Source organism: Dermacentor albipictus, chromosome 7, assembly GCF_038994185.2.
Source record: "Dermacentor albipictus isolate Rhodes 1998 colony chromosome 7, USDA_Dalb.pri_finalv2, whole genome shotgun sequence".
NCBI lineage: Eukaryota > Metazoa > Arthropoda > Arachnida > Ixodida > Ixodidae > Dermacentor > Dermacentor albipictus.
This window is the reverse complement of record NC_091827.1, coordinates 58,333,197-58,348,478: the sequence shown is the minus strand read 5'-3', so window position 1 is coordinate 58,348,478 and position 15,282 is coordinate 58,333,197. Positions and strand designations below refer to the sequence as shown.

Sequence of the window (15,282 nt, the reverse complement as noted above, 5' to 3'; positions counted from 1 at the left end):
GCCAAGAAGTGGTCGGGTCATTCAAATGAGAACAACTATCAGTTGCCGTAATCTTTTGCGCGCCATTTGTATGGAAAATACATATTAATTTTTAGAGGATGCATATTTCGTCCCACAAAAAAAAATTCGTAGTAAGAAACGACCTTAACAATATCGTTACGATTTTTTTCTCTCTGAAGTTATTTATGCCGTTCGTAAGTAATGAATGATAAATCTTGTCTCCCGTAACTATACTAACTCGTCAATTAACTTATACGTGTATTTGTCTCTACTGTAGCTTACACTACTTTCAAAAAAATACCACTGTGTTTTAATTCGCATGTAATTTTATCAAACAAATGTGTATTATGTAGTTTTTTTTTATGTGTCCCTACGCTAGCGCCATTCAGCACATTCCGGTAATGGCATAGAGAGTAGTGGTACCAGGCCTTGCAAAAGGGGAGAACCCGCTTTTTAGGTCTGCGTCGGAACGAAACTTTTCTGCTTAACTGGGTGACTTTCTGTTATAAGAAATTCGTACAAAATGCACCGATCTCAGATAAACAATATAGTTTGTTTCTTGGGCAGTGACAGCGCTTGAGCGCGTCGAATGCGAACGTAGCATGCGTGTCGAACGTTTCATCGTCTGCTCGCAGACGCGCGTAGTGCTGTTCGTACACTTTCGCTAGCGCGAAATCGACCGACGAAACGCTTCATATACGTTCCTACGTTCAAAGCTGGCTGCGCCATGCAGAACGTTTATCCCTACGGTAAGAAATACGACATCTCCTTGCCCGTTCGAACTCGCGGGCCTTGTAAGTGCACCTGGATAATTTCCTGTCATCGTGCGCAGAGCGGACCAGGACCCACTGCCCTGGCCTGTACTGCGGCCGAATCAGATTCGAGAATGGTTCCTACAGCGATTGTGGGGTACGTGTACAAACTCCTGCGTGCGCCTGACGTAGTCCTCGGAAGTGGTTATAGTTGATGTGCAGACATATTTCCGATTGAGCCCCTTTCTGGAAGCAGCCGCGATTAGGAGGATTTGGGGCGCGAATATTTTTAACTTCTGTGCCGCGGATTCTATCTAGAAACTTCGGGAAGAAGTTGTGCATGCTCAGAGTGATGGGCACTGACGAGTACGGAAGTCGGCAGTGCGCGTGCTGCGTTTCATATCTTAAAATACATTGTTGATTAGATTCTCTAATTGTCAAGCTTGTTCGTTCATGCTTATTCCAAAGCTGACGTAAGAGCCTGACAGACTGCAGAACGTACGAAGGGGCGTGCTGTTTAACCATGCACAAATGTCTCGCATCAGGAGTGATTTATCATTGTGCCTCTGCATTGTGCTTCCCCATGACCTAAGCATCCTTGAAATTAGGCTGCCCGTGTGTGCGATCTCTTCTAGAGCGCAAAGAAAGCTTGTCTTTAGAGGCAGAAATATGAAGGAGGGAGATGGGGGTGGGTACAGATGCCAGAGAGTCCTAAGCTGCAGTTTGGCCACCCCTGCTGCAGATTATGGGCAAAATGTGGTGTTTGCTTTGCCTTGCCATTAAAGTGACAGACGGCAATGCAGTTCCATTCCCACAAATCCTGCTCTCTCTGTTTGGCACCGCCATAACGCATGCATACTTCTTATTTATTCTGGATGAAACGGCTAGCAGTGCACCAAAACATGGTATTAAAATGCATCCACCACAAAATGTTATCTCTCTGCAAAATTCGAGCTCGAATGAGCCAGCAGTTTAATCGCAAGGGTCATGTATACCTGACGCTTCCACCTATTAATGGCATTAGAAGTCTTTGGGAACTTCACCCATCTTGCAGTATGTTTGTCTGCATTTAACCTCTTTCATGCCAACTTGGGTCACCGGTTATAGGCCACTATAGTTGGGTACAACTTTAGAAGGCAATGGCATTTGCCCCTCAAATGCGGATGCACACGAGCCTCCACCAAAGGGCGCACACTCTAGACTGATGTCGTGAGCCGGTTGGCTGGTAACCCCGCTGATGGAGAACACGGCAGCCCGCACTTTGAACTGGGCCAAGTTGTGTCAGCGGGACTATATGTTTAGTTAGTCGCGGAAGCAATTGGCTGCCAGGCTTCGGTCATCTGGGCAGGGCCTCTCCTTTTTTAAGTTATACTCGACTATAGGTATGTTCAACTCTGATGAACCTCTTTCACGCCAACTTGCATCGCTGGGTATGCCACTGGGTGCTGGTTGTAATCAAACCTGCATCATATATATTCAGGCATGCACCATGCGTGGACTTTGCAGTAGCGCCATTGGCTGGCACTACGTGTCCAGCCGGAAGCGCAAGAGAAGAGTCTGGCTGCATTACACGTTTCATACAACATGCCTTTCGACAGGGGAAAAAAAAAATGTGTAGCTACATTGATTCCGTGCTGATCAAATTAACGTCATTTTTTTCCTGAATTTTTAATGTGAAATTCCGTTTGTGATAAGCTGCAATGTCCAGAGTCTTGTAAAAAGCAACTGTTTACCGGTTGGTAGCAGTTTAATAGTGCCACCCAACTGGTCGGTCACTTTTACCTCCTTGGCATAAGTACCTGGTGCACTCATCCTCAGGCCTGTCCTCGTGGATTCCGGGTTTCTCATGAAAGCAAGCTGTGCTTGCCGTGTAGTGACCTGCCCCAGTTCTATGACTGGCTCTACTTGGGCTTCATGGCACTGCTGCTGCTGGTGGTCGAGTGGTACATCATTGACAAGACCATGCGTCGCCGAAGGTTGGTGTTCTGCTTGACTTTGTGTGAGAGCCATGTTAAAGAGACACTATGTGCAAACGTTAAGACACACTAGAGTGATATGTTAGAATTAGGAAGTGTCCAGAGCGACACTTCTACCAAAAACAAAAGACAGAGCTCTTCTAAGCAACAAAATGACGTAAATGTAGGATACAATCGGCACTGCCACTCTGACAGTGCGGTAGCGATTCCCATCACCTAACCTCTCCCGTCTATACGTGGTAAGTTAGACAATCACTGACAAAAAGCATACCTATTGCATTGCATTTCCATGTGAAAGTAAATTTATACGGAACTCGCTGTCAGCGTGGTGCTCTTCACACCACATGGTTGGTGTTTTTTGGGAGTTTGGCACTTTCTATCAGAGCATGATGGAGCATGGCCTCTGAGATTGCCAGTAGGTCTCTTCAATTTGTCCTCATAGGCTGGTCAGGACGGCTCGAGGCATTGATTTCAGCCCATGAGCATAGGCTTACGCAGTGTCTCGGGCAGTCGTGGGCAGTGTGGAATGGCAAATTGAAGAGACTCAACGACGCTGCATGAGGGACCAAGTTCATAATGAGTGCTTTGAACTGTAAAAGAATTGTGCTGCTCTTTCATTCACTGTACTATGTGCAACTGTCTTTTGTTGGCACCAAACAAGTGTTGCTAGGTTTCTAGAAGAGTAATGTAATACTCAAAATTGATTAAGCATTCACCTGCCGTGTCCTTTTAATTTTGTCCTTTCACCTTAGCCACAGCAAGAACCAACATGTCTTAATAAAAAGCATTTCAGTGTGTGCTGTCCGTGAGGTAGAAGGGAGAGACAGGTTGCAGAGAAGTTTTGCGTCATTTGAAAAGAAGTGACGAGACCCAGCATTGAAAAGCTCCCAATGTGTGTCTCGTGTCATCTGCCTTTCCCGCAGCTTTACTCCCGAGGTGCTCGCACTCCACGCGTGCGCCCTGTTCGAGACGGTGCTGGCGGCGGTGGTGACGCTCCTCACGACGCCCCCCGTGGGTCAGGTGCTGCTCCACACGTGCCGAGTGCAGCGCCTCTCGGACTGGTACACCCTGCTGCACAACCCGACGCCGGGGTACAAGCACACGCTGCGCTGCACCCAGGAGGCCGTCTACCCGCTGTGAGCACAAAAGGAGCTTCAATGCACCAAGTGGGGTTGATCTCTTTCCTGGGGAAGCCATGGTAGAACAGGACGGAAAATTACACACAGACACGTGCAAGCACCTGTGGATCCGGCACAGTTCTGCGGAAATTCAAAGGGCAGAGGGAGTTTTACGAAAGGGAGAAGTTTCATCCAGCTGAGAGCAGTACAAAGCTACAAAGGAAACCCATGTGGTTTTCTCAGGAAGAAACCCATATCGGCTTCCCTTGCGGTGTAGTGCTACTCCAGGCTGGATGACAGATTGTGTGTCTGTTGCTGCGTATAATTAATTTAATATCTGTGGGCGGAAACTGTGATTGAGAGACAAAACTATTTCGAGCAGAAGCAAAGACAACTATGCAAAAGAAGCATCGCAGGCATTTTATAATAAGAAGTATGGTGAAGAGTGCATTTATAATATAGCTGTTCAAAAGAGCGCGCACTCGAGGAGTCTCGTCACTGAACCTGACGTGCAGTCAACAGTCGTGTAAATGCATGGGAATCCCAGCTGCGTCTTTGCATACAGACATTTGTGGCCTTGCCTTTGTCCAGCAGAAGGCACAGGAACTGACTTTAGGATAGATAAATTCGCGGCAATGGGCATTTCCAAAGTGGATTGGCCTAGTGTTTTACTCTTTCTTGAACCATGCTTCACTGCACTGCAGTCCAAACTACTGTAACCATGTTCATGGTTCACTGATGTGAGTGTGGTCATGGCAGTGGCAAACTCTAGAAAAAGTAGAAATCCCATTTCAATGACAAAATGTCTTGCATTCTGGATTGCGCAGGATGTAGTGCAGAGAGAGAGAGAGAGAACATTTTAATGTGAGAAAAGCAAGGCGTTCCACAGCGCATTTGAACCAGGCACCTCAGCTATACCTGGAATGACATCATGACTGTCTCTGCCAATTGGAGCCCATTATCCATTTTGCGGCACCCCCCACAGCCTCTGCTGCTTGTTAGATGGCTTGTTAAACGGTGACTATTGTATTCGTGGGGGAATAAGTATAATAACTTGCTGCAAGCACACATTTTTGGAAAAGTGCTTCAGCTTCTTTTAATGCAACTTCAGCAAAGCAAAGTGAGGAATGTCAGCAAAGTTGTTCAGCATTAAATGTGATGAATCCCAGGTTCGATTGGTCACATTGTTTTTTCTGCAATATAATGGCCCAAGCAGGCAGGTGATTCTGTCAGAACGATTAACATTCTTTTTGATATAGGAGCCTTGAGAAGCCAAGGAGAGCTGTGGCAAGCACAACTAATTAATTACCTGTTACTTTTTGATTTGAGTTGAACCTTGATATGTATAACAAACATGGGCCTGACCAAGTGTTCAATTTAATGGATGTAAATCCAAGATGTTTCTCACCAATACCAGCATATAATGAATATATGCTATAATGAGTTTAGAATATAACATAGGTATTTTCGTGTCTGATGCGACTTCATTGTAACGCGGTTCATCTCCTAGTTTCAGGGTCAGGCAGTGAGTAAACATTATTTGTCTCTCTTGACGCTCAAGCAGAAACTGTCAGAAACAACATACGAGCGATTCTTCATAGAGAGGTATGTATGGTGAGAGAAATCTGGGTACATTTTGCTGGGGAATCTTGCTTCTAAAAGGGCCTTTGCCTAAGCACTACACAGGATTATGTGCACTGCTCCGTTTAATTGTCGCTTAAACTTCCATCCAAATGGGATCATAGTGGCTGTTATGGAGTTCGTAATGTTAAAGCGTAAGTTTTTTGTCATGAGTGGTAGGCCTGTGTCACGGGGCACACGCAGAGTAAGGTTTGCCGCCTAGCAGTGCCAGGGCCGGTGGCAACGAGAGGTGTATGTGCCATGAACGCACTCTGTGCATATGCGCCGCCCAGCCATTAATAAGAACTGCAGTGTAACATGCAAATGAATATTTTAGAACAAAACTAATTTGCATTAACAACATGCCATTATTCATTGGTCTGTGGCCGCTGAAGCAGTACTTACCTAAGGCCCAACCTGTGCTTTGTGCCAGGTTGCTTCGCTCCCCTTTGCGGGAACCCTCTGTGTCAGGCCTTGTCGTCTAGCACAGGAAAAAAACACCTACTGCAGAAATCAAAGGAGAAAATGATATAATAATGCAGAAGTATTAAAATAACGAAAAAAACTACGGATTTCCCAATCATGAGTTGCAGTGCTGTGGCCCCTATGTCATGAAAGACAAACTCAGGAACAGCTTATTCCCGAGTATTTGTCCTCTATTGCGTAATGCAGCTCGGCTAGGGACAAAGGGAGCAAAGTTTGTGCTTGTACTATGGTAGTACCTAGGCAAAAGCATATTTAGAAGCAAGATTCCTCAGCAAAACGTCCCCAGATTTCTTTCACCATACGGACCTAGCTCCAAAGAACCGCCTCCTAACAACATTACGGGAAGTTATGAGAATTGAAAGGTGGTGGTGCCACCTGCCTTCCGTTTTAGCGTGCCTTCTGGCTTTGCCCACAGTAAGACTGACCTATTTAGTACCACATAGTGTAATCTGCCTGTCTAGCCTAACATAACCTTCCTCCATTTAAGGTCTCCGTCTACTGCCACATCTTTTCTTGCCACACAGGTTTTCGATGATCTTTGTTTTCTACGGCCTCTGCCTGGCATCCTTGCTGCTCCTGCGGCCTCTGCTAGTCTACAAGGTCTTCTCTGGTCAGGGAAAGAAGTCAGTCTTCCTGACCATGTACGCCATTCCTGCATTGGGCCTCATTCATGCCACTATGGGCGGGCTGCTGTGTGAGTAACAGTTCGCTTGTAGTGAAACACAGCATACACCGACAATCTCTTAAAGAAAGTTACAGAATGGGACTGCCAAGAGAAGGGAAGTGTAGTCGAGGAGGGCAGAGAATTAGATGATGCGATGAGAGTAGGGAACTTGCAGGCTTGCCAGGTGGCATAAGACAGGGTTAATGGACGACATCAGAAAAGTTAGCGTCGCCTGCGGCACCAAAAGAATTATAAGAACTTTGAGGGTCAATTTCGGTTTTGGAAGTCATATGCTGTGCAGCTAGGTACCGTGGCCACTGTGGGGTGCCGCAATGAGCCCGCTCACCAAGCTCGTCATCGAAGCGTCATTGAAGCGCCCAGAATACTGCGTGCTCTTATTGGTTTTTGCGAGTGACTGTTGTGATACAAGCCAACTCACGCTTTGATGTGCACGAGATGTCTCGTGCTGTATCTGCACAAGCTGGCCCTAGGCGCGGAAATGTGTGAGTGCAGCAGCTGACGCTTTCTTTTTTTGCAGGCTCTTTGTCTACACTTGCTGACACAACTTCCATTCTGTAAGAAATTTCTTAGAAGTTGTCTGCCCGCGAAACGTGCGAAAGGCTTGTAAACATCATTGGACTGCTGCTGTCATCAATAGTGGTTGCGCAACATCTTGTGAAACACTGCTCGTGCATGCTCTTGAAGATGAAAAATACACTCGCACGAACCTCGTTGCTGTTGATATTATACACCAAGGCATATTTGTCAGCACCCTTTTCGAAGTAAGCACCATTGGCAGGCAATGTTTATGTGCAATCCATCGCTGGCCCCCAGCAACTTGCCAAAACATTTTGAAAGACACATTCACAGATATCCATTCAAAATAACATTCTTGATATTCTAACCAGCATGAAGCGTATTCTAGTGCATAACACACATGATGAACAGCCCCACAAGAAACTGTATGCACTGAATCACTTTAAATATGATTGCAGCTGGAATGTCTTCGTGCATATGGACAGCCAAAATGCAATGAATTAGTAGTGTACGTAAAACTTCATGCTCTGATGACGTGCCACTGTCTTCTCAGTGTGGCGTGGCTGCGCATTTTGTGCATTTGGCAAAAGCAGTAGGTCATGACTTGCGAACTTCGCTGCAGATACCCAACAGGCAAAATGCAGGGGCCAAGGTACGAATGCACACGGCACTCTGACTGTGCGAAAGATGTGATATGGCTGCACTATACGCATGGCACTTTGTGGCCATTCAGGTTGCTCTTACCTTTGTTGACTGCTGTGTAATTTGTTGTGCTACAGTTGACCAAGGCAGTAGAAGAAAGACTTGGCTCCACTTAGACTGAGCTCACCCTACACGGGTGGCTGCAATTGAAGCAGATGACAGAGCACCTTCCCTCAAGATTCCCGTAATGCCTTACCGGCAGCCGCTTGAGCGCATGTGCCACTTTCTAAAGTCGCCCATTGGAAATTCCTTCAGAGCAGCTTTTGTCCTGCAGTGTACACGGAATGGGCTGATATTGATGCATAACTGCGAGTCAACCTAGTTGGAACATATTCATTCTTAAAAACACTTTGAGCGCAAAACAAAGAGGGACGAAAACCAAACATAGCGAACACCAAAGCACTCATCCTTGTGTTGCTACTTTTCTTCGCCCCTGTTGGTTTCGCGCTCAAAGTGTTATTAAAAATGATATTGATGGTGACTAACTAGGCGGGACTGCATAGGTGCATTGTGTGTTGTTCCAGTTGAACATGGCCGTCATCACCATCATCACCACAGTCACCAACACTATCCCCATATCCGTTATCGTCATCAGTCTATTTAGGTCCTCAGCGTGGCAAAAGCCTCTCCCTGTGACATCCATTTACCCCTGTCAGCCTATGCCATCGTGTGCCTGAATGTCTCCTTATGTCACCACACCATCTACCCTATTTACTCAATCGTAATGCACACCTGATAATTGAGTCCAGAGATCAAGAAGGAGATGCTCTCTACCATAACATGCAGCTTTCATACTTCAAGATATTAAAAATGTGGAATCCTTAATTGTTCACTCACGAATTAGTCATGATAAAAGAGGGAATAATGGAAATATCTGCTCACTTGTAAAAAGAAAATTATTGCATCTGACCTACAGTGGACCAGGCATAACTCATAACTGCTGTTGGAGGCCTCCTTATTCCTTTTGAAAACCTGGAGCATGTTCATCTTTGGCGTTGTCTATGGCATTTGAGATACCACATTTCTAAATGCCTTGCAGACTATAGCAGCCTAACAAACTTATGGAGTAGGCGAAAAGCTGCCACAGCTGCAGCGGCGTTGATTGGATTGCATTACAGAAATTTTTTATGACAATAGCTTGTCACTGTTTTAGTATAGTTTGTATTTTGTACTCAAATCTAATGTGCATGTCATTGCTTAGTACATCAGAAAAAAAGTGCATTAGAATCAAGCAAATACAGTAGACTACCATTAATTCGACTCTGGTTAATTCATTCCTGACCAGAGGTCTCGGCCGGTGCCCACGCGTTTCTATGGGCTCGAACGTTGGTCATTTCGATCCTAAAATTGTTATTCACCTGGTAATTCAGACTTGGCCAGTCAGCACACACGCATCTGACCCCCATGGTGACCCCAATAATGACCCTTTTACTGGCAGTGTCTGTCTACACTGACCTTAGGGAACACTGAATGTGTTGAACGCACGCCATCTCTCGTTGAAAACATGTATTTTCAGCCCACCTTAGGAAGTCTTTCAAGCAATAATGGTAGCACACAAGATGTGATTACAGTATTTACCTCATTATAATGCGTGCCTTTTGTTTTCCAAGAAAACTGGGCGAAAATTGCCTGCACGGTGCAATTGGATACAAAACTAAAACTGCCTTCGCAGTGTTCATGCTATACCACACAATACAGCCATAATGCGGCAAAGCTGATGTTAAAAACAATGCGGCGAAGCTGACTCTAAATTGGCTGCCGTCTTAAAAAATTTCGTGCACATTAGATTTCTACTTTGTTTAGGAGCTTTAATACCATTTCTATGTTAGTTTTCTACTTTGGACACATAGAAAGTGGAGGCCGTTTGATTTGGGGACTCTGGAATATGCTGTCAAATAAGTAAGCTGTTTGTTCTGGTGTTCTTTCTGCATCTTGTTTAATTTGACCCGCTGGATAATTCTGTCACTTTCGTTGGTCCTGTCAGGGTCCAATTAATGGTAGTCGCCTGTACGCTATTTTATCTGCCGTTGAAACTGTGCTTCTCTTCCCTTGAAGGCCATTCTGTAAGCACAATAGACCACCAGGTAATAATCTGGACCACCTGAATAGCTGTAGTAGTGAAAGGTCATTATTACAAAACTGGTTATAATGAAGCAATAAGTGGAATGAAGTAATCCTAATTCCCCTTGAATTTCCCATAAGAACCTATGCATTTCAACCCTCCTTTCAACAATCGAAGTAAAAATTTTCTATAAAGAGACATAGCAACAATCTTTTTTTAGTTGATGCCATAATGAAACGTAAACAGAAAAGCGCATGACTTGCAGCACACGAATGAAGCGTGCTTTTGGTGCATGCTGTATCGCCTGACTGTGGCTGCACTAAACTTGCTGCACATACAGTCAAGGGGTTTTTGTGCTCTGGTATAGCATTTCATAACACTCTGTTCCATTGTTTGAACTCGAAAGGAAAGAGCGCTGCCTTTTTTGCAGGAATCGGCCACTGGTTGCAATTGACGTTAAGAAGAGGGGAAAATGAAATGGGTCATTACAAAATATGGCATCTGCTCATATTCTCCATGTCCGTTTGATTTATTAGCGTTATTTATCACTTATCAGCCTCTGATTTCGTGCACTGATAAGATAACTAGTGCCTCTACATCTGTGCACCCAATGGCGACAAAGGTGGATTGGCATTCACAGCCATATTAGACTCGCTGACAAAGATGCATCAGAAAATATTTTTTTTAGGTCCTTTTGAAAAGCATTGGGGGCTTTTGTTAACTCACTGCAACCCACCACCCTCCAACAAACAATGTTGGCTGTGAGCATGAACAATAGTTATAATGCAGTAATAGATATAACGAAGTAATTCTGGTGTGGCGGGCAAAATCAGTGATGACTATGAGCCACAATAAACAGGAGTATATTTTTACTGAGCAGAAGGCCTTGGATCAGATGCATACCACCTAATATGGACATGTACGGGTTTACAATCGGAACGCTCGCGTCTCCTACTGCAAGCCGGCCTGCGCTACAGTGTGACAACCAGCTATGACTACTGGATACATGACAACAGATTCCACAAAACACTGCTTCAATTCATACACAACACAGGCCTCACAGCACACATATAATACACATATACGCTCCACGAATTATGCCTTAAGGGCAAGCCTTCATCGCAATTAAAAAAAAAAAGGCCCTGGCTGACAGCCATTCCTCGATGGACAATTCTCTCGGCCACCTCGTGCTAGTTGCTTGTGATCAGAGCCACATACCCGCTTCGCTTCCCAGGCAATGGCCTGTCCTTAGCCAGCCGCCATTCTCCTTATCTTCCTCGACGTCGATGCTGCTACACTGGCTTCTTATTTGTCGGGTTCTCACCCATGCTCTTGGGACAAAGGAACGACAACACAGTTGTGCAAACAATCACAAGGGCACTTATTGCGCGCACCGACTAATGCCTGCCAGCCGAGTTGCTATCCACAAAAGATGCCGATTGGCGCGCGACAAATTGCGGAAGTCCAACTCACTGCGACCGGATAACGAGTGAATATATTCGCCCCATGCTGGACACCAACGCCTGTCGTTCGCGCATACAGTCACGCGAACGGTGGCGTTAGCAGAGCAACACTCGCGCCATCTCTCGTACTACCCTGCAAGCATACCGACCACCGCAGTAAAGCACGCGGCGAAGCTGGTTTACAGGAGACGAAAGCTATGCGAGAGAACAACATATCAGGGCATGTGTGAGATTCGGACATCCCCGCAAAGTTCATCTTGATTATAGTGAGTTTTTGCCAAATTTGCTGTGTGCACAGATCCAGGATTTTTAATATTTTTACATAATTATGATGTATACGACATGCGTTAATGCAATGAAAGACCTTAGGCTGGCATGCGTCAGTGACACTATCAATTGCAGTTGATGCACTGTGCAAACGTATTGTGGTCTGTATCGACACATTGCCTTTTCACAGTTGCATACATAGATCAGTATTTCCTAATTTTTTTTCCCCTTGAACTGGGTTATTTTGATAATCACCCTTGTTACATTCTGTGTACCTGGTTGGGCTAACGTTACATCACTTATAGATTCAAATTGAGGCAGTTTGATAACCACCCTCCTTAAGTTATGTGTAGCTGGTTAGGGCTAATGCTGCATCAGTTATTGATTGCCATCTCTGTTCCAGATTACGCATTTCCATACATCGTCATAATTTTGTCCGTGGTGTCCATGGCTTCTCACTTTGCATTCAGGCTTGATCAGGTGAGCACACTACCATGTGTCCTGTAGAAACTTGTGTGGGAATGGCACCTTCGTACAGTGGTCGCTTAATCTTGTGTTTTGTGAGGGAAATTTGATGCTTTGCCTGCATTACGTGCACTGAAAGCCATAATTCAAATGGTTAAGGCTAAGAAACACTAGAACTCAACAACTATATCACGCAAAGTGTCTGTTGACCATCAACTGTCTCGGTGCCTCGTGTCACAGACATTGCGTGATTATTGTTTATTGGAACTAAGACAAGTGGGTATTGGACAGAGTACAGTTTGTATTGTAGGAAACACTTGCCTTTGTGTATCACTAGGTGCAAGTATAATCCTGGTGCATACACTCGTTGAGCAATCGAAGACAAGAGGCATCTCTTAGGTGCCTGCCGAGGCCGTGTTTCTCGGGTGCAACACATAGCATTCAGACAGAAATGCCAAATGAGCTAAATTTATTGACAGAGCAGAAGTTTATATAGTCAGCACGTACTGCTTGCCGATACAAACAATGCAAGTCAGTTTGGCAGGGTACACATGCCAAAGAATGCTATTTGGTAGCACTGTGGTCTTTTCTTACTTCCTTTTCATTGCACATTAAACGTTAAATGAGTCAAACAACAAGTGTATGTCGCTGCCTTTCTTAAAGGCGAACTGAAGCAAAATTTTGCGTGGCAAAAAAAAAAAATACTTGTAGTGATTACAGGTTACCCCTGGTTACCCCTGGTGGTTACCCTACCACTGAGCCAGCTCAGTGGTAGGGTAACCACTGAGCTGGCTCAGCACAAAATCTTGTGTGGGAAATGTGAGTGGGTGTCCCATCTGAAACAAATTGCAAAAATTATTATTTCCTGTATCAAACTGGAAAAAGAAAACACCACTGTTGCTGCCTACTGGAAGCAACGCAGAACCCACACTTGGCCTCACTAAAACCAACGTACTTGCTTGCTGCTTCACACGCATTGTGTGTTGCATGCGGCTGCACTTACATAAGACGTTTTGAGCATGAAATGCTTTTAGCTCCCATTGTCAGCGATCTTCAAGTGACCTTGAGCCAAAAGTCAGAGCCATTGTCCGGGCACTCAAACGAGAACATCCGGGCAACCAATCAAAACTTTAGAATATGCAGTCTCTGGCCCCCAACCCTTTGTACAGGACCGCATTACATATGCTAGTTACTGCCCAAACAGTTTAAAAAAAATATTGCTTCCGAGTTCTTCCTAATGTTTGTTTACGATATCACTCAAGCTGTAACATCCAGTATGCTGAACCTTTATTTGTTATTTCTAATAGTGACGTTCAAAAGGCAGACACAGGGCACCATACACTTCACTGTCATCTTTTGGCACTGACACAGGGTTGCCTACCTGTGCTCATTTGAGCGCCAATTGTCCGTGAGTTCCAAAACGAGGATTTTGCATCGTCTCGAGAGATGTCGCCACGCTGCGTGGCACCTCCTTCAGGCGCTTTTCTTCTAGCTGGGCAGTGCACTCTGTCTCCTTAGCATATTTCGTTGCTGGTCATGCCACCTACAGCCAGTTTTCTTTTACCTGGGCAGAGTCCATATGAACCAGTGCACAGTATGGCGTGGGGCAGTGTGATGTGGTGGGGTGTGCTGTTGCCAACGCGGACTACACCCATTTTAAGATTGTGGCTGGTATCATCTCCAACCAATCTGCTTTGCTGGTTGCCATTTCATGCTTACATCTACTCTTGAGAACAGGCGAGCCAGCAATTGTTGGCATATTCTAATGACAAAAAATGCTATTGGGACAGCCCTCATTTCTAAGATACATGTCATATTTGCCTTATCGTGTATATATTTGCCTTATCGACATAGTGGCACGTTTGTGTACAGAACACCTCTAGGGAGGTGTCACATATTCCATTCACATTCACATCTATTTAGGTGTTGCAGATGACAGGGGTGCCCGTAATCTGTGATGGGGCTACCTGAGTGCTGTTGATGATAAATCTGTGTAATTGATAGCCTAAACAGCTTTGCTACAATTACTGCTTTGCTGACATCTACTACTATATGTTTTTGACAAATTGAGATCAAGTGAGATTTTGTTGCAGTTGTCCTTTAACAGAGCATCCGCAAAAGATATAGTATGGCCCCATTCATTTATCTCACATTCTCTCCTTTGTTTGTCTCTTTCAGTCCATGTGTTCCCTGTTCTCACAAACTCTGAAAGAGTTGCGGAACCTGACAATTCTCATCGGCCATTGGTTCCTCCACGCCTACGGAATCATCGCCATTACCCAGTTGCGAGATCCAGCATTCCACTGGGCGCTCCTTGCCGTCGTCCCCTTCCCATCATTGTTCTACATCCTGACATCAAAGTTCACAGATCCCAGCAAGCTACATGTGGAGTGACATGCAGTCTTAGCTTGTGCCAAAGAACATATGCGTATATATGTTTAAGCGAGGGCTTTCGGCGTTTCTTTGTTTTTATGGTACTTGGCACTTTCTCGGTTGCATGGTCCATAAGATGTAGCCTGCTTTGGATCTAGGCAGCATTGCCTATTGATGAAATAATAATGCCCGTAGACGTGCCCAAGAAGTTTGAGGTCCTATTGCCTGGACTGCATGTGCACCTACAACAATTAAGGACATCGTGTGGCATGTTTCTGTTGTCGCTGGCGACAGTAACGGCGAGCTTTGGCACTGTAATAAGGTTTACTTTCAGTGTGTATTGCCCACTGTAAGGACACTGTGGCCCATTTGTAACTGTCAACCGGTGCGTGTTACATGCAGTTACACTTCAATCAATTTCTTTTACGTGTCATTGGTTTTTCCCTAGCTGTGTTTTGTACTTGGGATGTATCATTCTCTGCAAGTGCTCTACAGCCAGCCTAAACAGGTCGTACCACTTTTATAAAATGTAATATTCGTGGTGAGCTGGCGATTGTTCATGGAGAGAATGATTACTGTAAATATGCGATTTGCTTAATTTTTCGTGGCATGTAAATATGTGTAATAAACTGTCTCAGCGCTCGAATCGTTTGCCTTTGGTAGTAATTTCATCACGTGTGTATTTGAAATACATTTTTTAAAAACGTATCTGTGCCTTTGAACACAAAGCAGCGCTACATTGACAAGGGTGCGGTGACAAGGGTGCAGCCGTAGAGGAGGCTGTGGTGCAGCAGACG

General features: G+C 45.0%; 1 protein-coding gene across 1 annotated transcript; it reads left to right on the top strand.

Annotated features, from left to right (window-relative positions):
- Positions 1-411: 411 nt before the first annotated feature.
- Positions 412-15,131, top strand: LOC135912669 (JNK1/MAPK8-associated membrane protein). The gene is made up of 7 exons (XM_065445165.2): positions 412-749; positions 833-909; positions 2,571-2,728; positions 3,652-3,864; positions 6,477-6,646; positions 12,051-12,127; positions 14,291-15,131. Exons 1-7 carry the CDS (start codon positions 728-730, stop codon positions 14,504-14,506), a joined length of 933 nt encoding a protein of 310 aa, XP_065301237.2. The 5' UTR covers positions 412-727; the 3' UTR covers positions 14,507-15,131.
- The last annotated feature ends 151 nt before the right edge of the window (positions 15,132-15,282 follow it).

What these genes read in the sequence shown, in the direction of transcription:
- LOC135912669 (XM_065445165.2), top strand. Translation starts at nt 728, where the DNA reads ATGCAGAACGTTTATCCCTACG. An exon ending in CAGGAGGCCGTCTACCCGCT is followed by an intron (nt 3,865 to 6,476) that starts GTGAGCACAAAA and finishes CTTGCCACACAG; the next exon opens with GTTTTCGATGATCTTTGTTT. An exon ending in CACTATGGGCGGGCTGCTGT is followed by an intron (nt 6,647 to 12,050) that starts GTGAGTAACAGT and finishes TCTCTGTTCCAG; the next exon opens with ATTACGCATTTCCATACATC.